At 44.7% G+C, this 26,615-nt stretch overlaps 1 protein-coding gene across 2 annotated transcripts in view; it reads left to right on the plus strand.

The window, feature by feature from the left end:
- NT5C2 (5'-nucleotidase, cytosolic II) overlaps positions 1–26,615 on the plus strand; it is a 2,665,542-nt gene that overhangs the window by 1,999,977 nt on the left and 638,950 nt on the right. For both annotated transcript variants that reach the window (XM_044056570.1, XM_044056571.1), the window contains exon 13: positions 10,937–11,003. In XM_044056570.1, the coding sequence (XP_043912505.1) occupies positions 10,937–11,003 (67 nt within the window). The remainder of the gene's footprint in view (positions 1–10,936; positions 11,004–26,615) is intronic.

Consider the following 26,615-nt stretch of genomic DNA (forward strand, 5'->3'; position numbering starts at 1 on the left):
CAAGAGGCAGATCTCAACCCCAAGGCTCAAACAGACAACGACAGTGGGGCTCCTCAACCCCAAAAGGAGGTGAGGACAAGTCTCAACCTTACAGGAAACAGTCACAGTGACTTTCCCCTTCGTACGCCAAGCACTTCCCTTTTGGAAGCCCCCTTAGGGGGAAAACTAGCACTTTTTTCTCAAAACTGGCAAACAATCACCCAAGACAAATGGGTTCTGAATATTGTGTCTCAAGGTTACGGGTTCCACTTTCATACTTTACCAAGGCTAAAAGGAATGCCAGACCTGCCACAAAATCAATGGGCAGAGGCACAAAAACAAATTACAGCCCTCATGGACATGAGAGCTATTCAAAAAGTACCACAACAGGAACAAGGACAAGGATTTTACTCAAGACTCTTCCTGGTCCCCAGAAAGGACAAGGCCTGGAGGCCCATACTAGACCTTTCAATTCTAAATACTTACCTGGATATCCCGAAATTCAAAATGTTGACATTACAGCAGCTTCTACCCATGCTGGGCAAGAAAGCTTGGCTTGTTACTCTGGACCTCAAAGAGGCATACCTGCATGTCCCTATCAGACAAAATTGCAGAAGATACCTCAGATTCAAAGCTGGTACAATGCACTACCAATTCTCTGCACTGCCCTTTGGCTTATCTACTGTGCCCAGGGTCTTCACAAAGTGCCTGGCAACAGTAATTTCATTTTGTAGACAAAAAGGAATTCAAATATATCCATACCTGGACGACTGCCTCATTCAAGCAGAGACAAAGGACATTCTTCTACAGCATCTGGCATTTGTAAAAAGGTTGCTAATTTTTTTAGGGTACACAGTAAATGAAAAGAAGTCAAAACTAGTGCCCTCACAACAGATTATATTCCTGGGTGCCAGCTTAAATACAACGGCCCAGATGGCTTACCTCACGCCAGACAAACAAGTTCAACTAACTCAGTATTTTCAACTACTGGCAAAAAAGTCCCATCTCCCTGCAAGGAAAATTCTGCAGGCCCTGGGATTCATGGCATCTTGCATACTACTAATACCATATGCCAGACTGCATATGAGGAAATTACAATGGTACCTAAAAAGTGCTTGGACTCAAAACTCTCACAGTTTAGAAGCAGTAATACCATTGATTCCCTGCCTTCAACAGGAGTTTCGATGGTGGGCACAGGCATGTCATCTAAACAAGGGTCAGCCTTTTACCCTACCCACAGCCAGGTAGACTCTAACAACAGATGCTTCGGATTACGCCTGGGGAGCACACATGGCAGGAAAATGCATTCAGGGCAAGTGGACCACAGATCAGATGCATCTTCACATCAATCAAAAAGAGATGTTGGCTGTTCAAAATGCCCTAACAGCTTTCAAGGACCTTCTGCATCCAGGACAATTATTATTAAAGACAGACAACACCACAGTAATGTGGTACATAAACAAGCAAGGGGGCACTCATTCTTATCCCCTATGCAGGCAAGCCATGACCTTGTGGAACACTGCTCTAACGTATCAAGTTCACTTGCAAGCACAATTCCTGCCAGGAAAGAAAAATACTCTGGCAGACAATCTAAGCAGAAATATCATGGACCCTCACGAATGGAAATTGAATCCACAAATCTTCAGCATGGTAACGTAAAAATGGGAATGCCCAGACATAGATCTTTTTGCCTCCCCACTGAATTGCCAATTACAAAAATTCTGCACAAGGACTTATCACAAACAAGCATGGAAAGTGGATGGATGCTGTTTTGTTCAGCTGGAAAAACCTAAAAGTTTATGCCTTCCCGCCACTGCCTCTCCTTTCAAAGGTACTCCTAAAAGCCAGACAAGAAAAAACACAGATGATCCTGATTGCTCCATACTGGCCACGCCAGCACTGGTACCCTATTTTAAGGAACTTAGCTCAAGGCCCGCCATAGATTTTGCCTCAAATTCCACACCTTCTGACTCAACACAATAATCAGATCCTGCACGGTCAGCTCAAAACCCTAAACCTGGCTGCATGGCAGATTCAGTAGTCAAACAGGCAACACCTCTCTCTAAAGCTGTTATGGATGTCATTTTGGAGGCCAGGAGGCCTAGCACCAGGAAAGCTTACTCAGAAAAATGGAAGAGATTCTGCGCCTGGAACCAGGCTCAAAGCCTTGACCCTCTTGTTCCAAACATTCCTCAGATTTTACAATACTTAACTGAGATGCTGGACAGAGGCCTATCCTTCTCATCAATTAAGATCCACGCCTCTGCCATTTCAGCACATTACAACACGGATTCTCCTTTATTCTCTCATCCCTTGCTAAAGCAGTACCTCAGAGGGGCTAAAAACATAAGACCGCCCCGGATAGCACCAACAAAAACTTGGGACCTCAATTTCGTTTTGGAAAAACTAAGTCTGCCACCTTTTGAGCCAGCCAATACAGCTGATCTAAAATTTTTATCATGGAAAACAGCTGTGCTCCTGGCAGTAACTTCAGCACGAAGAGTCTCAGAGCTACAGGCATTAATGGCAGTGGAACCTTTTATAATTTTTCATCAGGACAGGGTTTCTTTAAGGACAAACGCTACCTTTATGCCAAAGGTGGTATCTAGTGTGGCTCTTAACCAAACCGTCCATTTGCAACTTTTTATCCAAACCCCCAGAATAAAGGGGAGAAGCTTCTGCATTCTTTGGACATACACAGGCAGCTACGCTTCTACTTGGACAAAACAAAAGCTTTCAGGAAAACTGAGCAACTGTTTGTAGCATATGCTGCAGGATCACAGGGCAAGGCTATCTCAAAGCAGACTATATCCAAATGGATAGGACACTGCATTCGTTACTGCTACACACAGCATGGAAAATCAGTCCCAAATAACATTAGGCCACATTCCACCAGGGCAACAGCCACTTCAACAGCCTTTCTCAGAGGAGTACCTACCAAGGAAATTTTGGAGGCTGCAACTTGGAGTTCAGTGCACACCTTTACCAAGCATTACCACCTGCCTCTTTACTCTAAATCCAGAGCAGGATTTGCCACTGCAGTTCTGCAGGGCCTCATAGCCAATCCTAACTCTTTATAGACCATCCACCCAACCTCAGCTTTGGGATTCTACCCAAGTGTAATGACTGCAGCAGTGTCACACGATGGACGTAGTACACCTTTGTACCTACCATAAATGTAGATGTTCGAGTGTTCACACTGCTGCAGTCCAGGTTACCCTCCCTCCATCCCCTCTGAACTAGCTGGACCTATCTAAGCCTTTCTATCCTATACAACCTTTGTGGTGTATTTGCTTGTAACTGAAGGTATTGTTTTTATTTCATATGTATATTTTTTATTAGCAATATGTATTGCCTACCTACTTGGGGGCACCTGACATCTGGGGCAAGAAAGACTGAAGAAAATGGCATCGGATGCGTCTTATATACGCCTGGCGCACTGACGTCAGGGAAGAAGCGACAGCAACCGACGCCAGACCAAGACTTTGGAACTCTGGCCGACTGCGGGACTGCCTGACGGCAGGATAACCCAAGTGTAATGACTGCAGCAGTATGAACACTCGAACATCTACATTTACGGTAGGTACAAAACTGTACTTTGTCTATCACATCACATAGGTTCATAGATTAGTACTAGGCTAACTGCCCTTGTGAGCCATTTTAAGCCTAGCCTATTATCTCTTGTGAGACTCGAACCCTGCACCTTGTGTTTGCAAGGCAAACACCTTAACCATTAGGCCACCACTCCTATCTCGCCTTCATTCTTGCTGGTTGGGTTCGGAGCCGATCCTCGGCTCCGACTCGGCCATCTTCAAAAGCTCGAGAGCTGCTTACTGGCTCGATGCCCCCCCATATCCCATGATGCCTGGTGCTAGATACTCAGATCTCGTTTGCCACTTCTGCTGCGAGGTTGTTCTACTGGCTCAGGTCGTATAAGCTTTATTATTATTGTATTTTTCTTGTCAAAACTGTAATTGTTAGTGTAGAATTAGTCGTTAGTTTAGGCTTTTGTATTGCAGCTAGTTTCTTCCTTAGATAAGCCGTTAACTTTCCCCAAGAAACTCGTTTAAGTTAGTTTCCCCTCCCCCCTTATCTCCTTTTTCCTCAGAAAGGTTCTTATCATTTAAGTTAGAAGTTAACCTTTCTCTCTATCTCCTTTCAAAAAAAAAAAAAAAAAAAAAAAGAATTTCAAAAGAATTTCTTCTATTAATCACTGTTAGTGTTTTGTTGTAGTGGTACTTGTAGTGGGTTGTGGTAACTGTAGTCTGTTAACTTTTACTGTTTGGTTACCTCAACCTATCTGTGTGAGTTCTTGTCCTTGGTTTTCCCCCAGGATGTCCAAGGATCCAAAACCGTCCGGATTCAAGAAGTGTGGCTCATGCTCTCAGAAGATGTCTCTGACAGATGGTCACACTTCTTGTGTTTATTGTCTGGGCGCTGTGCACCTGTAGGACTCTTGCTCGATCTGTCATGCTTTCAGTCCAAGAGTCCTGCAGGAGTGCAAAAATAAATTGATCCTGAGGGGTATGCTTAAACCCCAAGATTCCGGTGAAGGCTCAGCCTGTGAAATCTTCCAGGCCACCTAAACCGTCAGCTCCCAGTTCGGAGCCGTCGTTGGGTGAAGCCACACAATCCATCTCGGCTCTGGCTGGAACCGATGTCCCTCCCTCCCAGTCGGCTCCGACACGGTCTTTGGAGCCGGCTGAGAGTTGAAAGATATCCAGGTCTCCTTCTTTGGAGTCGATACGTTCGGCTCTGAAGTCGCCCCTGCTCCAATTGGAACGTAGTCATTGATCATCCCACTCTTCTCGGTCCTCTAGACTTTCGGACCATGACTTGGAAAGAGTGGTCAGTAGGCTGTTAAAATCGCAGGCCCTAGCCAAAATGTTGTCCAGCCCTCCTCACCAGGAGTCGGCTCCGTCCACAGCTGTAGATATTCCTCCTCCGACTCATCCTCATCCTATGAGCTCGGAGCCAGAGTTCATTGGGGTTCGAGTCGTGGAACCGTCGACGCCAATACCCTCTCTTTCGGTTCCGTTGTCAGTTCCGATCCCTTCCATGGTACCTTCCCTGGAGGGATCTGGGCGCCGAGACTCCCTCTTCGGCTCTGAGGGGGCGAGTGGCATCGGACCCTTGTCCGACCCCGCTTTCCCTCTCAGTGTTTCGGCTCGGGTGAGCTCGGCTCCCACATCTGCCTCGGAGCCTTCCCCCTCGGTGTGGGGAGGGCTTCTGGTTTCTTCGGAGCCTGAGTCTTCTCTGCGTCCGGGCAGGGATGCCTTCGAGGTGATGAGTGTACTGGCCCCTGAGTCAGTCCCACGATCGACCCCATCGGCTCCTCCCCCTAGGGTGCCTGCGTCAGCCTCTGCCCCTCTTCCAGACCCCAAACGTGGGGATCCAGCACTCCAGGACACCCCTTTGGGTATATCCTCCTCTTCCGAGGCCTCCCCTGATCATTCAGAGGAGCCACCTCGCAAGAGGAAATGCAAGAGGAAGCATGTTGACTCCCCTGATTTAGAGGAGTCGGAAGGGTCCCCAAGATCCCCCTCTGAAGATGTCTCCTTCTCAGACATCCTTGAGATGCTTAGGCAGAGGGGAAACTGGACTACCCTAAGCCCTTCCGAGGATAAGTCGGTATTCCTGGATGCGTTTGGATCCCGACCTTCCACCTCTTGGGTGTCTCCGCCTTTCGACCCACTGATGTCTGTGGTGGCTCGGAAGGCATGGACGGCTCCAGACACAGTGGGACCGACCCCTAGAAGTCCTGCAAAGTTCATTACTGCCCTGCAGGACAAACAGTTCTTGACCAAGGGTGGCCCCGTTGATGTCATGGTGGTAGCAGCGGCCACAAAGAAGGAGTTGGCTGAAACTTCTTCATCTGTCCATCCCCCTAACAAGGAGTCCAGGACAATGGACAGATATGGGAAGTGGATGTTCTCTTCAGCGACCTTTTCCATGCGGTCCCTGAATTACCTGTGCCACTTTACCCATCTTCAGAGGGATCTCCATAAAGAACTTGGAGATACCCTCCAAGATCCATCAGCTGAGGGGGCCCAGACTAAGGCAGCCTCCCAGCTGGCGACTCTTAATTCAGTGGTAAACTCCTCCATGAGGCTCATTTCGTATGCAGCCGATGGTGCGAGTAGAGCCGCAGGCACAGGCGTGGCTCTAGGGAGGCACGCTTGGATGCAGCTATGTAACTTTGCGGAACCTTTCAGAGCGTCTTTCACCAACACCCCTTTTGATGGTTCCTCTCTCTTCGGATCACAGGTGAAAGATACCCTTATCAGGTGTGAGCAGGAAGGTAAGACTCTCTCTGCCGTAGGAGTCTGTTTTTCCACTCCTTCCAGACCATATCCTAAGGGTCAGAAGAGTGGAAAGATGTGGTTCCGGAAATCCCAAGGAGCCTTGCTGGACACACGTGGTGAGTTTCCCTCCAGGGGCAGAGGAGGGAACAATAACAGACGCCGCCCTCGTGGCAGAGGGGGTCCGCAAAACCAGGGCAGCAGAGAATCTTTCTCTGACAAGCCCTTCCAGCATCCCTGAAGGGTTGCCCGGCTGCTCACCTCTGGAGGCAGTCGGGGGAAGATTATCACTGTACCCAAGAGCCTGGCAAGACATAAATGGGTACAGTCCGTCATATCCGGAGGCTACAGAATTCCCTTCGTTCGCACCCCCTTAAGGTTAAACAAGTCCCTTCCAGATGTTCCACCCAATCTATGGGACCAAGCAGTGCAAGAAGTCTCAAAACTGCTAAGAAAAAGGGCCATCCAGCAAGTCCCAGCAGACCAACAAGGATCCGGAATTTACTCAAGGTTCTTTTTGGTACCAAAAAAGACAGTGGACTAGAGGCCCATTTTGGATCTCAGCAGACTAAACAAGTCTGTACAAAGAACGAAGTTCCGGATGTTCATGCTTCAGTCCATTTTACCCTTTCTGGGTCAGGACAATTGGATGTGCTCCATAGATCTTCAGGATGCGTACTACCACATCAAGATGGACAGACGCTCCCGAAGATTCCTTCGCTTCTGGCTGGGAGCCAGCCATTATCAGTTCAGAGCTCTGCCCTTTGGTCTCACCACAGCCCCCAGGGTGTTTACCAAATGTATGGCAGTAGTTACCGCTCATCTGAGATGGCAAGGATTCCAGGTGTTTCCATATCTCGACCACTGGCTCCTCACTGCTACCACCAGACATCACCTTCTGTGAGCCAGAGACTGCACCATCGACACTTGCTCCAGGCTAGGTATCACAATAAATTTCGAAAAGCCTGCATTGTCGCCCTGTCAATCTGTCACTATTATAGGCGCTGATTTAAATACCAAAGACATGTTAGCGAGCCTCCCACCAGACAGGGTGTTAGTGATTCGTCAGCATGTCAAGGTTTTATTAGCATGCAAAAGGATTCAAGCCAGGTTTGTTCTTCAAATGCTAGATCTCATGGCAGCAGTGATCGTACTTGTTCCTCTAGCTTGGTTTCACATGAGGATTCTCCAGTGGCTTCTTTTTCACCCAGTGGTCCTTCCAGCAACTTCCCATGTCTTACATGATTATGATCACTCAGGCATGCAAGAAGCATCTTGCGTGGTGGATGGTCTCCACATCAGTGCTCCACGGCAGACCACTTGTTCTCCCCCCTCCAGTGACTACAGTGACCACGGACACCTCCCTGATCGGGGGGGGGGGGCATTATCAGGGCAGAACAGTCCAAGGCACCTGGCAACCTCACGAGTATCATCTGCACATAAATGTCTTGGAGATGAGGGCTGTGCTCTTAGCGTTGCAGGCTCTTCAGGACTCTCTTCCTACCGGGACCATTGCAGTTCAAACGGACAATATGTCCGTAGTATGGTACATCAGCAAGCAGGGCGGAACCAGGTCCTACCCCCTATGTCGAGAAGCACTCAGACTCTGGCAGTGGGTGATCTCTTCCCAGTGGTTTCTGATTGCAACGCACATCCCTGGGAGGTCCAACGTCATAGCAGACTGACTGAGCAGAGCAATTCTCATGCCTCACGAGTGGTCTCTGAACCAGGTAGTTGCGGACCAAATCTTCCGCAATTGTGGCCAACCTTGCTGCGACTTTTTTGCAACTCCCTTCAACAGCAAATGCAGCAATTTCTTCTCTCTCCTTCCACTTCCCGGGCATTCCCCCAGAGACGCTCTAGTCCACGATTGGCCCCAGGGACTTCTTTATGCATTCCCTCCTTTCCCCCTCATACTGAAGCTAATTCAGAAGGCTACCGTTTTGGGTTGCAAAATGATCCTCATTGCTCCTTACTGGCCTCGACAGATATGGTTTCCATTCCTACATCGCTATCTTCTCGAACAGCCTTGGACTCTGGACCTAGTTCCAGACCTCTTGATTCATAAATCGGGTGGGCTGCACCAATCCCTGCACTCTCTCCAGCTCACAGCGTGGTTGCTCCACTTCCAACCTTAGCCAGGCTCCCAGATATCTCCCCCTCTGTGTGCAAAATCCTTTTGTCATCACACAAGTCTATGACCAGAAAAACTTACGCTAGTAAGTGGAAACGTTTTTCTTCCTGGGCAGAGACAAAAAGTATAGACCCCTTTTCAGCCCCCGTACACTCCATTTTGGAATTTCTCACGGAGCTCTTCCATGCTGGGTCCACTTCCGCTACAATTAGAGTTCAGTTAGTGGCAATTTCAAATTTTCACATTGGCCTGTCGGAAAACAATATCATGTCCCATAAGCTGTGTAAAGCCTTTCTCAAAGGAACCACTCTGCTTATGCCCCCAGTGAGAGATCCTTCACCACCGTGGGATCTAAATTTGATTTTAGCTTCGCTAATTTTGCCCCCTTTTGAACCTGCAGCTTCTTGTTCACTGAAGTTCTTATCTTGGAAAACCCTTTTTCTGGTAGCTATTACTTCAGCCAGAAGAGTTTCGGAACTACAGGCTCTTTCTATCCGTCCCCCATACCTTGTGTTCCACAATGACAGGGTTGCTCTTAGGACTAATCCTTCCTTCCTTCTTAAGGTCTCTTCAGAGAGTAACTTGAATCAGTCTATAGACCTTCCTGTGTTTTTCCCTAACCACTCCAACAGGGCAGAGTATAAGTTGTATCAGTTAGATGTTCACAGGCAACTACGCTTTTATTTACATAGAACCAACGACATTAGAAAATCAGATCAACTGTTCTTGTCTTATGCAGTAGGTAAACAAGGTCTTCCAGTCTCCAACGTAACCTTATCCAGGTGGTTGTCTTCTGTTATCACATTCATATACCAACTCAGGAATAAAGAGTTACCAGTCAAACCAAAAGGTCACTCCACCAGAGATTTAGCCACTTCGGTGGCTTTTCAGGCTAGATTGCCCATGGATTCTATTTGTGCTGTGGCTACATGGGCCAGCCCACATACTTTCATTTCGCATTACAAGTTGGATTTGGTTTCCAGGAGCAGAGCTGATTTTGGTTCCACTGTTCTGAATAGTCTTTTCCGATGAGCCACCCAGGATTTTAGGTGCTAGGGACGTTGTCCCAACCAGCAAGAATGAAGGTGAGATAGACAACTTAACATAAAGACGTTATGTACCTACCATAACGTTCCATGTTAGTTGTCTTCTTCTCACCTTCTTTCTTGCGTCCCACCCTCCATCCCCCTATCCTAGTGGACCGAGAAGAGTTCCTCTTGATTTTGCACTGGCTGAGTCTTCTCTGGCTATTTCTTTCTGCTTAGTAGTCTCTCCAGTAGGATTTATGCATTCTAGGATAGGCTTCATTTATTATTATGTCTGCAGTTAGACTTACTAAACGAGATCTGGGTATCTAGCGCCAGGCATCATGGGATATAGGAGGGGCCTCGAGACAGTAAGCAGCTCTTGAGCTTTTGAAGATGGCCGAGTCGGAGCCGAGGATTGGCTCCAAACCCAACCAGCAAGAAAGAAGGCGAGAAGAAGACAACTAACATGGAACGTTATGGTAGGTACATAACTTCTTTTTATCATTTATGTTGCTTGAGAAGTTTAACCTGGTACATTAAAACCTGTAAATTGTGTCATTATTGTATGTCTCGTCTGTTACATAGACAAGTTATTTTATTACGTAACTGCGCAAAAGTTAATATATAGTGCTGAAAAGGTTAATAGTCTACAAAGTTCACTGCATTGATCAGGCTTTGGTTTCAGCGAGCAGGCACCAGCAGCATTCATTATGTTCTTCGGTGAACCACTTTTTCAACTACTTGGAGCTTTCTAATGAAAAGTGGCCAGACTGAGAAAGAGATGAAGAAAGGATATTTTACTTATAGACCTTCTCACAGATCAATGATCTAGTGATGATGTAACTCTTATTTTTACATTTCTTCCCACTAGTTAATCATTGATTTCACAGACTGGAAAAATATCTGGAGGTAACAGTAAAGCCGAACTAACTATACATACTTGTTCTTAAGTAGCCATGCTCATCAGAGGGGATGCTTCCAAATGTGTTGAGGAAAGGTTACTGTTCATTCTTTCTTGTTGCGTGCTGGCTTACACAGCCTTTCAGAGAGCCATCCAGTGTAGTGTGTACCATCTAGAGCTGCAGTATCCCACTGTAGTCTCATTCAGCAGGTAGGAGGAGACCCTTCAGTCTTCCCCTTCAAGATACTTCTCCACTATAATATGTAATTTATTTATAGTGTGTCTGCTGAGGCCTTCTTTGGTTTGTGTGTTTATTTCTTCTCATTAAAGCTTCTTGTTTTGGACTTTCTGGCAGGATAAATGAATGCTGCTATTTATTGTAGCACAATGGCTGCATCAGAAGCAGAAAAGTTTTCCCCCATTTAAACTGTTTGAAAGTCTACTCATAAATTATCATCTAGTGACTCATTGTTTACTTCATTATTTCTGATTAAGATCCTGTTAAAGATGTAAAGTTACTGCAAGTTGTCGCCACACACAAACCCACATACTTACCTGCTGCACTGATGATGATTTTTCTTACATTTCACAGAATACTGGTAAGCTAAAGATTGGTACATACACAGGACCATTGCAGCATGGCATTGTCTATTCAGGAGGTAAGTCAGATCATGAAACTTAGAAATTCTTATTTTTGAATGAAAAAGTGAAAACAATTCTAGTACAATATATCAGTAAGTACACGTGTTATGACCCTAAATATTTTTATTTCCTAGCTGATAGCTGACAGCTCTATGCCAAAATGTGCTTATGAAAAGCTTGTAGACTTATCTAGCAATGAAAAGGTGATGTTCATTGTACATTATTTTTAAAGATGTTACAAAAGCATACATTTTTTTTGATGACATGGTTAATCTAAATGCAGAAAGTCATTTTGGCCATTTAGTTGCTGTTTAAGAAAAATGTAATAGATTACAAGAATAAAAAGAAAGCTGCTGATTAAAATGGCATTTCACAACTTTTTCTTGTGTGTTATTCATATTAACATTTAGAATGACAAAGTTTATTTATTTATTTATCATTTGTTGACTGGGAAAGTCCGACTAGGTTCCACAGAGCCTGTTTTCAGCGGAGGCCCGGGGAGAAATGTTCCAGATGCATGTCTTTGGAATGTGGGAGGAAACCCACGCGAACACAGAGAGAACATGCAAACTCCACACAGAAGGCACCCCAGCCGAGAATCGAACCGGAGAACCTCTTGCTGTGAGGTGACAATGTTAACCACTGCACCACTGTGCCGCCCAGAAAAGTAGTGCTCCCTTATTGATTGTAAGCTACCATGCAGCTTGTGAGTTGCAAATTCTAAAGTAATTTTTATGACATAATCTCTTTGTGCCTTCCGTTTTGCTTTGAATGCTCTCCAGTCCATTTTCAAGAAGCAACTGACTTATAATTGGATTTTTCATTTCCATGCACCAGTCAGTTGCAGACAGTTATTTTTTTCTAGCAGTACTCGTGCAGTAATGAGAGCGGAAATGTCTTAAGCCTTGTTGAAGCTAGTGATCTATTGTTGTCTTTTTTTTTTCTTCACCCGATTTAACTTTTGGGTTAATTCATCTGAGCAGATCGAACCTCAGTACCTTTAGAAGCTATACTGATCCAGGGCTCTGGCTCCTCCCTAAACCATAATCCCTCTCTTCCTCCAATTACCTCAGATGTTGTTTGCCACCTGATCAAGATAGTCATATTTTCTAGAGCTCTGATAGAGATGGAAAAAATATACTTGGCTTGAAAGTGTGTCTTTTTCAGCAATTTTGTTCTTATTTCACACCCCATCCCATTACTTCCTGCTAATATATATATATATATATATATATATATATATATATATATATATATATATATATCTTAGGCTCATTGACTTAAAATTTAGTCTGTTTAATAATACTGTGTTGGTTGATATCTTACCATCACCATGGCAGACAGGTTTAAGGTTTCAAAAATGTATGACCTGTTGCCAAAAGATCCCGATGTAGGACCCACACTCTCTTAATGTGCACTTCCTGGGGGCAACTCACCTTTTTTTTTTTTTTTTTTTTATTTAAACACCTTTATTGAAATATCACTTGTGACATAGGCAAATCTACATTTATATAAAAGCAAACAAACTGTATTGACGAGTTCACATTTACAAACATTAGACTTCACATATATTGCTGTATATCATATAACCCAAGCAACATTACATAAATTATTAAATTCCTGCCTTGTTTTTATAAACAAGAAACATCTTTATTAAACCATCGCTTAAGACATAGGTAAGCGTACATTTAAATAAATGAAGAATCCACACCAATAGAGTCCTAGTTGCAAGCATTTTACATCACAAACCATACTGACATACTTCACGTTGCAAACATTATACATCACTTATACCCAATTATTTTCAGTCAAACATTACAAAACTTTTAAGTCCTGCCTTCTTTTAAACTTCATTCCTCCCCTGTATGTATTGTTCCCACAATTCCAAATTGTTCCAGTTGTTTTATCTCTGTTACTATATTCATTACCTCTAGTATAGTTGGTTTAGATTTTGATTTCCGTTTTTTAGTATTTGTTTTTTTGTCTGCCACCATAATTAGACACAGCAAGACCTTACCATTGTCTAGGCAGTTCTGATTCTGTATCATAGCTCAGAAAAGTCATCTCCCTCATCACACCAGTCTGCCCCCCAGCATCTCTGACACTGCATCCTGCTTGGAATCCTTAAAGTCCGCCAGCTCACTGCACTGCCAGAAAATATTTTCCCAGCTACTTCCTGTTTCCCTGTCACACCTCCAACATTTGCTATCTACCTGAGGAAAAATTCTCTGGAGCCTACTTAGGGTATAAAAATATCAGTGTAAACATTTCCAGTCAAAAATCCTAACTCTTCTAAATTTTGTTGCTTATTTGGGAGACATGCATATATCCTCCCAATGTTTCTTTATAAATTGTTTATCTTGTGTCTCCTCCCAATCCTTTCTAATGTCCTCTAACTGATTCTTATAGTTATCATGCAATATTTTATATGCTCCACTAAATATTCTCTTTTTTTAATGGCAGCTTCTGTTCTATATTTTACTATAAACTCTACCAGTGCTGGTATTTCATTGAGACCCCTGTTGTTTCTTTCTGTTTGCCTATACTCTGATACCAGTCACTGATAGGGAAGGCAACCTCTAACCTGTAGTCCAAATAAATTCTTAGTATTTTCCAATTCGGTCATCTTTCACTCTCTAGTTATTTGCTCCTAATACCTTTGGTTCTTTAGGCAGTTTTCTCCAATAAATTCCAGCCCTCTATTGCATATTCTCTATATCCCTAATTGCAGTCATGCCTATGAGCAGAATCTCCTTTCTCCATTCCCATGTTGGCTTGGTTTTAGGGATACTTTCTGCTACTTTATTGGTATAATATTCTGTATGATTATTGTTATTCTCCTTAAAGGCCTGCATCCAAAATCCCTGTCTCTCCTTGTTTCTTGAGCTTCCCCCCAGTTTTATCATCATCCCTTTCCACTTTGAATTATAATTCTCTGCTTCTGCTGTGTATAGGAGCTTTAACAGTGTAGCTCAGGTTCATAGGTAGGTACTAGGCTATTGGCCCTAGGGCCTAAATAAGCCTAGCCAAATGGTACCCTGGCTTTTGCTATCCAAGAAAATTATTTTCCTGTGCCCCTGTCAAGCAGAGCCACAGAAGTGAACCCCGGGGTGAATTTCCTATCTCCCATCCAATCATCAAGATTTTTCTTGAAGAGTGCTAATGAGGAGCTTTGTTTGATATAGATAGGTAGTTTGTTCCAGAGTATGGGAAGTCTCTGGGACAGGAATCTATCCCTCCAGCATGTTCTGTTTATTGTGGTGACAAGGTTTTGGTCCCTAGAGCGTGTAGCTTGGAGGGATTCGGATTTCTTTATGTGGAGCATGTCCAACAGCTCTGGGTTTGACATAGCTTTGCATGATAGGCAGAGATCGCCTCTGAGTAGGCGATATGCGACAGAGTAAAGCTGGAGTTTTTTGAGACTGTCTGCGTAGGGCATCTGTTTGAGGCCAGTAATCCTCTTTGTGAGGTATGTTTGTGTCCTTTCCAGTTGTTGTAGATGTCTTTTGAGGTACATACCAAAAGGGGCGTTGTACTCTATAATGGGTCAAATGAGTGATGAGTAGAGGGGAACAATGACCTCTTTTTTCCTGGATGAGAAATCTTTTGGATGAGGTGTGCCACGTAGAAGGATTTCCTGACTACTGTGGCGATGTGATTATCAAAGGAGAGACTACTGTCCACCTGCATCCCAAGGTCTCTTATCACACTTTCGGTGTTAAATAGACTACCACCTATGTGGTAGTTCATTGGTACAGAGTTTTTACCAAAAGGGCTGACCATGCACTTTTTGGCATTGAGCTTGAGGCCATGGCTTTGACACCAGGCATCTGTCTCAGTGAGGCCCTTTTGTAGGATGTCCACATCATTAGGAGTTTTGATTATGGCTCCTAGTTTGCAGTCATCTGCGAACATTGTTAGCCAAAGACCTTCTGTGTTAGCATGTACTTCAGAGAAGTAGTTACCAAACAGGAGAGGACCTAGGACTGAACCCTGTGGTACTCCACTTGACACTGGTCTGAAGTTGGATTTAGAGTCTGCTACTTTCACAGTGTGGGTTCTGTCAGTGAGCCAGTTGGCAACCCATCTTGTGACAGGGATTTATACCCAATTTAGTGAGTTTGTCTATAATTCCAGAGTGGGGGGATGGTGTCGAAAGCCTTGGCGAGATCTAGGTGGGCTTTGTGTACCACCTTACCCTCATCTACGGGTTTGGTGACCGCTTCAAAGAAGTCTTATCAGGTTTAGGAGACATGATCTGCCTTTTATAAACCTGAACTGGGTAGGGTCCAGAGTTTGGAGATTACCAATGTCATTGTTTATAAGTTCCATGATGATATTCTCCATAGCCTTGCAGGCCAGGCTCATCAGGCTAATGGGGCGGTAGTTCCCGGGGTCCGTGATGGCTTCCCGTTTGTGGAGCGCCATACAGCGGGAACAAAGCCTGAGGTGAGGCTATGATTGAACATGGTACTTAGTTGGGCTGCCAGTTCATGTAGAACGCAGCCTGGGATGTTGTCAGGTCCCATGGATGCTGTGTTCTTGGCTTTGGAGAGTGTGTTTTTTACCTGTGCAGCCATAATTACAGGTACTTTGCATTCTTCCGGTATAGAGATGGGCCCTTTAGGGGATGAGAGAGGGGTAAAGTTAGCACTGAACCTATCTGTCAGGATTTTGGCAATATCAGTTGGTTCTGTATATTTAGTGGCATTGTACTGTAACTCAGAGCATATCTGAGTGTTGCCATTGAGATTCTTGACATAGCTATAGAATGCTTTGTGGTTGTCTTTAGAATCAGTGGCGATTTTGTTTTCGTAACTAGCTTTGGAGGATTTTATGAGGGATCTCAGCTTCTAACTGAGGCTGACCACAGAGTTCCTCCAATCATGGGATTTTACTCTTTTTTTGCAACAGTTTCTTTCTTCTGTTGTAGAGTTTGTTTATAGCAGGGGACCACCAGACTGGCTTCCTTTTTTTGGAGGACAGCATCTTGGTTCTGTTAGGGATTGCACGATCCATGCACTCATGTAAGTGCTTATAAAGTGCAATTGTATAGGGTTCAGCAGTCGTATCTCTATTGTCTGTCAGCATGGGTGTCGAGAAGTTTGCCACTTCTGTCTTAAGAAGCGTGAAGTTGGCTTTGGAGAAATTTTTTACAGTGGTTTCCCTAATGGTGGGTGGGGGCGGGATGTGGATGTTTAGGGAGATTTGCTTGTGGTCGGATCTGACCAACAAGGAATTGACCTGTGGTGTGGACCTCCTTCAAAATGGGTAATCCCAATCCTCCGTGTTCCACTGGAAGAACAGTTTTTTCAGGAAATGCAAATGCTTCCATTGCCCTGCTCATAAAGTCCCAACTCTTGTTGTTGTATCTTTCAGCTTTTCCCGGTTAGGGGTTGCCACAGCGGAACTCAGGTCCGCTAATGATTGGCAGTAGATTTTTACGTACCGAGTTGCCAGCCCTGACGCACAACCTTCAACGAAGGTATGCCCATTCACGCATGTCTCGACACAGAAGACGCTTTAGCTGAGAATCGAACAGGACAACTCTTACTGTGAGGTGACAACGCTACCGCAGCACTACCACCGCAGCTCATAAAGTCCCAACTCTGTCAAATGCTTTCTCTGCATCAAGACTCACCAACAACAATGTTATTTTCTTACATTCTTCTTCCCTCTAGATCATCAGTGTTCTGTTAATGTTGTCAAATGTTTGCTTCCCCTCCACAAAACCACATTGATCCATATCTGTCAATTTTGGCATTACTTTTGCCATTCGTTCAGCCATTAATAGAATTAACACTGTATAATCATGGTTTAGTATTAAAGTGGGCCTGTATGAAGCGGGATCTGATGGATCTTTACCCTCTTTAGGTATTACAGCTACTCCTGCTTTCTTCCAGGATGTTGGTACTTCTTCTCCTCTTAAAATACTGTTCATATGTTCATATGGACCTATGAACCTATAGGAAGGTACTAGGCTATTGGCCCTGCAGCCTATATAAGCCGAGCCAGAAAGGTTCCCTGGCTTTCGCCACCCAAGAAAGTTATTTTCTTGTGCCCCTGTTGAGCAGTGCCACAAAAGTAATCCCCAGTGTGAATTTTCTATTTTCCATCCAGTTGTCAAGATTTTTCTTAGAGGGCCAATGAGTAGTTTGTTCCGGAGTATGGGAAGTCTCTGGGACAGGAATCTATCCCTCCACCATGTTATATTTATTGTGGTGACAAGGTATAGGTCCCTGGAGCGTGTGGTTCATAGAGACTGGGATTTCCTTAAGAGCAGCATGTCCAAAAGCTCTGGGTTTGACATAGCTTTGTATGTTAGGCAGAGATTGCCTCTGAGTAGGCGATGTGCGACGGAGTAGAGTTAGAGTTTTTTAAGATGGTCTGCGTATGGCATCTGTTGGAGGCCAGTAATCCTCTTAGTGAGGTATTTTTGTGGCCTTTCCAATTGTTGTAGGTGTTTTGTGAGATACATGCCAAACGGGGCATTGTACTCTATAATGTGTTTGATGAGGGATGAGTAGAGAGGAACAATGACCTCCTTTTTTCTAGAGGAGAACCTTTTTGTAATGATGTGTGCGATTTCCTGACTACTTTGGCGATGTGGTTATCTAAGGAGAGACTACTGTCCACCTGTGTCCCGAGGTTTCATCACACTTTTGGTGTTTAGTGAGCTACCATCTGTGTGGTAGCTCATGGGTACCAAGTTTTTCCCAAAGGGGATGACGATGCACTTCTTGGCATTGAGCTTGAGGCCATGACTTTGACACCAAGCATCTGTCTCTGTGAGCCCCTTTTGTAGAATGTCTACATCATTAAGTGATTCTATCTTGTTTCCCAGTTTGCAGTCATCTGCGAACTTTGTTAGCCAAAGACCTTCTTTGTTGGCCTGCACTTTAGAGAAATAGATGCCGAACAGGAGAGGACCCAGGACCGAACCCTGTGGTACTCCAGTTGTCACTGATCTAAAGTTGGACTTGGAGTCTGCTACTTTTACTGTGTGGGATCTGTCAGTGAGCCAGTTGGGCACCCATCTTGTGACATGGGTATTTATGCCCAGTTTAGTGAGTTTATCTGTAATTCCAGAGTGGGAGATGGTATTGAAAGCCTTGGCAAGGTCAAGATAGGCTGTGTGCACTACCTTGCCTTCGTCTATGGCTCTGGTGACTGCTTCAAAGAAGTCATTCAGGTTTAGTAGACATGATCTGCCTTTTACAAACCCAAACTGAATGGGGTCCAGGGCTTGGAGGTTACTTATGTCTTTGTTTATAACCTCCAAGATGATACGTTCCTTGGCCTTGTATACCAGGCTCGTCAGGCTAATGGGGCGGTAGTTTCCGTGGTCCGTGGTGGCACCCCCTTTGTGGAGTGGGTTAACCGTCGCTGTGTGCCATTCAGTAGGCACATAGCCTTAGGTGAGGCTATGATTGAACATGGTACTTAGGTGGGTGCCAGTTCGTTCTGTAGTTCGTGCGGTACGCAGCCTGGGATGTTGTCTGATCCCATGGATGCTGTGTTCTTGGCTTTGGAGAGTGCAGTCTTTACTTGTTCATCCGTGATTACAGGGGCTTTGCATTCTTCCGGTTTTAAGATGAGCCCTTTGGAGGGTGAGAGAGGGGTAAAGTTAGCACTGAACCTATCTGGCAGGATGTTGGCAATATCGGTTGGTTCTGTATATTAAGTGCCATTGTGCTGTAGCTCAGAGCAGATCTGAGCGTTGCCATTGAGATTCTTGACATAGCTGTAGAATACTTTGTGGTTGTCTTTGGAATCAGTGATGATTTTATTTTCATAACTGGCTTTGGAGGATTTTATGAGGGGTCTCAGCTTCTTGCTAAGGCTAACCAGGGAGTTCCTCCAATCTTGGGATTTTACTCTTGTTTGCAACAGCTTTTTTTTTTTGTTGTAAAGTTTGTTTATGACAGGGGATCACCAGATTGGCTTCCTTTTTTTTGGAGTATAGCATCTTGATTCTGTTGGGGATGGCACGATCCATGCACTCGTGTATGTGCATATACAGTGTATTTGTGTAAGATTCAGCAGTCATACCTCTATTTTCTGTCTGCGTGGGTGTCGTGAAGTTTGCCACTTCTGTCTTAAGAAGCATGAATTTGGCTTTGGAGTAGTTTTTGACGGTTTCCTTATTGGGGGGGGGGTAGAATATGAATGTCTAGGGTGATTAGCTTGTGGTTGGATCTGACCAGCAAGGAGTTGACCTCTAGTGTGAAACACTAGTTACCCATATTGGTAATGACCAGGTCCAGGATATTGCTGCCCCTGGTGGGGGTGTGGACAAGCTGATCCAAAGCATTGGAATTTATGAATTTCAAAAAATGTTTATGTGAGTAGTTTTCCCAGTTGATGGTGGGATAGTTGAAATCACCCATAATTAAGGTATTGGGTTGTACCCTAATATTTTCTAGTTTCTTAAGAAATGAAGAGTGGGATTCCTGTGGTGTGGTGGGGGATCTGTAACAAGCTACAACTTGGGTTGCAGTCTTGCCCAGTGTTAGTTGCACTTGGATAATTTCGGATGCATTATGTTGAGCAGCTAGCCTGGAGGTGTGGATATCCTTAATGAATATGGACATGCCTCCACCTTTAGTGTTTCGGTCCAGGTTAGGTGGCCAAAAAGTGTGGTATGAATTATAGCCTAGTAATGCAGGGGTGCTCTCTGGAGCCTTGAACCAGGTCTCTGTCACTGCACAGATGTCGATGTTCTCCATTTTAACGAGAGCCTTGAGTGAGTGCATTTTGAGGTTTAGACTTCTAGCATTGAGTAGCATTACCCTCAGAGTTTACTTTCTTGTACCAGTTACGGTCGTGAATTTGGCATTTGAACCTTGCCTAAAAAAGGCACTATAGGGGTGGCAAGAGCCTTAGTCACTATCCAGAATCCTGAATCCCAGGTGTGACAGGCACAGGCCATCTCTGGCAAAGCATCGTGGTCTGTCGACCATGTTGACCCAGGCAGACAGATACTGCATCACCTTAGAATGACACCAGAAGCTTAGCCAATTGTTGAGTCAGTCATTTTGTCCTTGTACTGTGGTATCATTCTGGGCGATGGCAGGATGCTACTCAGGGCTAGGGTCATACCTGACTGGGCTACAAGACCCGAGAGCTCCTCCATGTCTCTTTTCATGTAGTTCAGGGAGGTGCGTCTCAGGTTATTCACACCAACATGGACAATGACAGAGTCATAGTTGTACTTGTTGTGAAGTGACCTGAGTGCGTGTGTTATGTGGCGGATCCTGGCACCCGACAGGCAGCTGACAGTAACTTTCTCTTTGTTTAGCCTGGTGAGTGGGGCATCAGTGTGCCTGACTATAGAGTTACCTATGACTAATGTGTTGGGTACGTTATTTTGCCTTATGGGCTGAGGTTGAGCGGCACACTGATTTTGTGGGTTGTGTGTCATTTGGGTTGTGTTGGTGGAGTGGTTGTTTGCCTTTTAGCTTGGGAGGTCTCTCTTGCTTGGGCAGATTTTTATTGAGAGCCTCCGTGAATGTGGGTGTGTGTTTTGTGTTTCTATGTGTGGGTTTTGGTAGTGTGGATTTTGAAGGACTATGTGTTGAGTTTGGTGTTGTGCAGGTGTTAACCTTCTTCTCTTGACTGTCTAGTCCAGTCTTGGCTGGAGAGAGCTTGCCTTCCAGTTTGGCTGTATAAGTGTATCTCTCACAGGTTGTAGTGTTGGGTGGTTGGAGGAGAGAGTTTTCAGTGTACATGAGGCAATTGCCTCATTGCCTCAGGATGCACAGATTAATCAGGTGGACAGGAGAAATCACCGGGAGCTTGACCCATGATCATGCCTGGATAGGTGCTTACTAATTTAATTACTAAGAGCCGTTTTCCTCTTGACAAGTGAGGAAAGTCGAGTGATGTAATAATTTGTAGTTTATTTAGTGCTTACAACAAGTGCTGAGCACAAGGAAACAGTTTTGAGTGCTGAAACTAAAAAACTGGCTATTTGTAGCTAAAACTAGCTAGTTTTAACACCAATCCCAAGAAGAGAAGCAGGCCATGGCCTGTTTGGTGATCCACAGTCTTGTCCCAGATGATGCAAGGGTCTGCAGGCTTGTAGCCTTTTTCTGGTAAATGCCTCGAATAGTAACCAGACCAGTCAGGTATGTTAAGCACAGACACTCACTCTCCAGCCAGAAAGAGTCAGGAATCAATGCACTCTGCTCCTACTCTCACCAGAATCAGAATATAAGCACAGATTCTAAGCTTTGACCTATAAAGCAGATGTTCTTCGTGTTTCACTGTTGCAGTCATTACATTTGGGTAATCTGCTGGCAGTTTGCCCTCAGTCGGCCTGAATAACAAAGTCTTGGGTCCTGCGTCGGTTGCTGTCTCCTCTTCCATGACGTCAGGTCGTCAGGGGTATAAAACATGCAGCCGACGCCATTTTATTCAGTCTTTGAAATTTTCGCATTCGAGTTTCAGAACCGAAGTCTTTAAACTAATGCTAAGTACCCCATTGGGGAAACTTTTTCTTGCTCCTTACCGATGTCAGTAAAAGTTAATAACTGCATTACTTGTGGGAAGCAAATACCTCATAAGGATTTTCATTTGTACTGTATTCCTTGCCTAGGCCCTGATCACAATGTGCCTTGCTGTTGGTTTTGTGCTAGATTTAACCAACACACTATTAAGCGTCGGTATATTTCTGCTTCTAAATATTTTGGTTCTAGATTTAATTATCCTGAAATGTTGTCGGTTAGCAATCCGACTACCGGAGTTCACAAAAAACGCAAAGAAAAACACAGAGACAGACCATCGAGGTCAAAAACCGACGACAAAGCTTCTCCTAAACCAGTTGCCGGTTTGCTGGTACTCAGTGAGGTGCTTTCTCAGCCCCTGATACCCGCTACTTTTGAGTCGCAGGCCTCTACCGAGTCCCATTCGGAGTCTAGTATGCTGCGAGATTCTCAGAGTATTGAACCCACGGATGTCTCTCCTTTGGATGGATCCGGAGCCACTGAGCAGGCACCAGCTTCTGAAGGTGTTTTCAAGCCTCAGCATTTTATATTAAACCAACGCCAGCCTAAAAAACAAGGTCAAAAACATCTTCTGTGCCTATAAATCTGCCGCATGAGCCACGTGCTCAGGCCCTTATGCCTAAAAAATAGATGATCAAAATGGCTGAGGATTTAATTACCTTGATCAGGGATTCCCAACCCCCCTGCTTAGAGGCCTAGGCAAGGCACTGATTATGAATCTTCAGATCAGATTTCCATTTCTTCTGATTCCTCTTCTGATCAGGAATTTTCTATTCCACCCTATGAAGATTCTGATGCAGAGGAATCCATCCCATCTGCATCTCCTCCTGAGGATTACTCTTTTGGAGAGACTTTGTATACTTTAAGGGAACATTTTCACTGGGAGAGTCAGGACTTCTCTGAATCAAAAAAGAGCCTTAGGGATTTCCTTCTTCTTCTTCTTCAGCATAGGCCTTTGGCAATACCTCCTGTATTAGACATTGTTGATTATGTGTTTTTGGAATCAAGCATGGCTCCTGATTCCCTGCCTCCGGCTCCTAGTAAGCCAGACAGATATTACAGGGTTCCTGACTCCCACAAATTTCTGTTAAAAAATCCTGCTGCTGATCCTGAGACTATTTCTCAGGGTCCCAAGGGTGTAAAGGCCTCTACAGCCAAAAATCCTACCCCCTCTGACAGAGATTCCAGGGTGCTGGATAGATGGGGAAAGAAGGTTTATACGTCTGCAGCCTTGGCAATCAGGGCCTTAAACTGCCAGTTTCATATGCTTAAATATCAACAGCATGTTATGGGCTTACTGAAACAGAAAATGATGTTGATTTCTGATTGTGTGGAAAATAAAGAGTTACAGGAATTATTGCATTCAGCAGAACAGGTTGGAAAGCATACTTTGCAATGTGGTTTTGATTCCTTGGAGGCCTCTTGTAGGGCCGCCATTACTGGATCTGTGATCAGAAGGCATGCTTGGCTCAAGGAGCAAAATTTGGCTGATCATGTTAAAGCTAAATTGTTGGATGCCCCTTTGCAGCATGATACTCTGTTTGGTAATAAGGCAGAAGAGGTTTTAAAGAAAATGGTAGACAAAGCTAAATCTATGCAAACTGTAAAAGATTTCTTGCAAGTGCAGCCACCCAGGTTCAGTAGACACTGGCCTACTAAAAATTGGTCCTTTCCTGTGTTCAACAGAGCCACTCAAGGCAAATCCAGGCACTCAAAATGCTCCAAATACCAATCACAGGGTTCTTACAGGTCAAAGCAATGGGGTGCCTCCACCTCCAAAACTGGAGGAAACAAAACACAACCCTACAGTAGTTGTTGTTCATAGGTTCATAGGTTGGTACTGGGCTATCTGCCCGAAGGCATATATTAGCCCAGCCATATTGTGCGGTATTCACCACCCCTTTAGTAGTTCCCTAGACCCTTGTACTAGCAGCTAGTACACTTGGCCCCTATCTAGTAGTGCTGTTGGTGTGATCCCCGGTGTGAACTTTCTGTTACCCATCCACTCATCAAGGTTCCTCTTGAAGAGTGATAGTGAGGGGCTCTGTAGATCGGGACCCTGTTCCATAGTAAGGGAAGTCTCTGTGAAGGGAATCTATCCCTCCAGCATGTTCTATTCATTGTTGTGTTGAGGTTTATATCCCTAGAGCGTGTAGCTCGAGTAGATTTGGTTTTGCTAAGATGGAGCATGTTCAACAATTCTGGGTTGGACATGGCTCTGTACGTTAGACAGAGATCGCCACTGAGAAAGCAGTATGCAACAGAGAACAGTCTTAGCTTTTTCAAATGTGCTGTATAGAGCAACTGTTTGAGGCCAGTAATCCTCTTGTTTAGGTACCTCTGTGGTCTCTCCAGCTGTTGGGGATGTCTAGCCAGGTACATTCCAATTGGTGCATTGTACTCAATAATGTGTCTGATGAGGGAAGAGTAAAGGGGCACCATTACATCCTTAGATCTTGCTGCAAACCCTTTTGTGATCAGATGGGTCACATAGAAGGATTGTTTGTCTTTCGGCTTTTTCCCGGTAAGGGGTCGTCACAGCGGAACTCCGGTCCGCTAATGATTGGCAGTAGATTTTTATGAAACGCTGAGGTGCCAGCTCGACACCCAACCTTCACGCCCATTTACGCACGCATGTCTTTTGAATGCTACACAACCACGGGGAGGACATGCAGACTCCACACAGAAGGCACTCCCAAGCCAAGCCGCGAATCAAAAGGGAGAACCTCTTGCTGTGAGGTAACAGCACTACCACCGTACCACCGCAGCAACACAACCCTACAGTAAGCAGTCTCAGTGACTTTCCTCTACCATCACCAAGCACTTGGCGGTCCCCTTGGGGGGGAAACTAACACTTCATGCTCAAAATTGGCAGTTAATTACCCAGGACAAGTGGGTATTAAACATAGTATCCCAGGGGTACAGATTTCATTTCCATACTTTGCCAATTCCAAACGGATGGCTGGATCTGCCACAAAACCAGTGTGCAGAGGCCCAGAAACAAGTCATGTCCCTCATGCATATGGGGGCTATTCAACCTGTACCAGAAAAGGAAAAAGAACAAGGTTTTTATTTAAGACTTTTCCTGGTACCCAGAAAAGACAATTCATGGCATCCAATACTGGACTTATCGATTTTGAACACGTTCTTGGACATTCTAAAATTCAAAATGCTGACTTTGCAACAGCTACTGCCTAGGCTAAGCAGGAATGCTTGGTTAGTAACTCTAGACTTAAAAGAGGCATATCTGCATATCCCAATAAGGGAATCATGCAGAAGATAACTCTGCTTCAAAGCAGATTATTTGCATTACCAATTCTCTGCACTGCCCTTTGGCTTATCTACTGCGCCCAGGGTGTTTACAAAGTGCCTGGCACCAGTAATTGCATTCTGCAGGCAAAGAAGCATTCAAATTTATTCTTATCTGGATGACTGTCTCATTCAAGCAGAGGACAAGGACACTCTTCTTCAACATCTGGCATTTGTAAAAAGGCTTCTAGCATGCCTAGTGTACACCATAAACGAAAAGAAATCACAACTGGTACCCTCTCAAATAATTACATTCCTGGGTGCAAACTTGAATACAACTGCCCAGATGGCTTACCTTACTCCAGACAAACAAAGGCAACTGACAGTATACTTCAAACAAATGGCAACAAAAACCCAGTTATCTGCAAGACAAATTCTGCAGGCTTTGGGGTTCATGGCATCCTGCATTCTACTAATTCCATATACGAGACTGCATATGAGGAAACTTCAGTGGTACCTAAAAGGTTTATGGAGTCAACATTGTCACAGTCTGGAAACAATTATTCCTCTCATTCCCTGCCTACAACAGGAGTTTCTTTGGTGGGCAGAGACATGTCACCAAAACAAGAGACTGTTATTCACTCTAACCCCCTGCCACCCAAACCCTTACTACAGACGCATCAGACTATGCTTGGGGGGCCCACCTGGCGGGGAGATGCATTCAGGTCAAATGGAGCCCAAACCAACTGCATCTGCATATCAACCAGAAAGAGATGCTAGCTGTTCAGAATGCTCTGACAGCCTTCAAGGACTTACTTCAGCCAGGACAACTACTGATAAAGACGGACAACTCCACAGTTATGTGGTACATAAACAAGCAGAGGGGTACACATTCCTACCCCCTTTGCAGACTAGCCATGGCCTTGTGGAACACAGCCTTGACTTACCAAGCACATCTTCAAGCTCAGTTCCTGCCAGGAAAACAAAATACACTGGCAGACGACCTAAGCAGAAATCTTATGGACCAGCACAAATCGAAACTGGATCCACAGATCTTCAGCATGTTAACACAGAAATGGGGGACCCCCGACATAGATCTATTTGCCTCTCCCCAAAATTATTAGTTGGGCAAATTCTGCACAAGAACTCATCACAAAAAAGCATGGAAAGTGGATGCCCTATCCTACAGCTGGAAAAACCTATCAGTCTATGCCTTTCCCCCTCTGCCTCTACACTCCAAGGTCTTACTAAAAGTCAGACAGGAAAAACTAAAATGATCCTAATTGCTCTGGACTGGCCTCGCCAGCACTGGTACCCACTTCTAAGGAATATGTCTCAACTTCCTCCATGGTACTTGCCTCAAATACCTCATCTGCCGTCTCAGCAGAACAATCAAATTCTGCACACTATGCTCCAAACTCTGAGTCTTGCAGCAAGGCTGATCAATTAATTATTTAAACAACACCTCTCAGTAAATCTGTGATGGATGTCGTTTTGGAAGCCAGAAGGCCTACTACTAGAAAATGTTATGCTGATAAATAGAAGAGATTCTGTGCTTGGAACCAAGCACAAGGAACAGACAGAGCAAAGCCCAATATTCCTCACATTTTACAATATTTGACTGAGATCCTTGACAAGGGCCTATCTTTTTCTTCAATAAAAATCCATGCCTCTGCCATCTCGGCTCATTACAACACAGAGCCTCCCCTCTTTTCTCATCCTCTGCTTAAACAGTATCTTAGAGGGGCCAAAAATTTAAGGCCTCCCAGAAGATCACCAACTCCTGCATGGGATCTCAGTTTTGTGCTGGAAAAACTCACCCTGCCTCCTTTTGAACCAGCAGCTATTGCGGATATAAAATTTCTATCTTGG

The sequence above is a fragment of the Protopterus annectens genome, chromosome 14.part0, assembly GCF_019279795.1.
Source record: "Protopterus annectens isolate FY-2018-M chromosome 14.part0, PAN1.0, whole genome shotgun sequence".
Taxonomy (NCBI): domain Eukaryota; kingdom Metazoa; phylum Chordata; order Ceratodontiformes; family Protopteridae; genus Protopterus; species Protopterus annectens.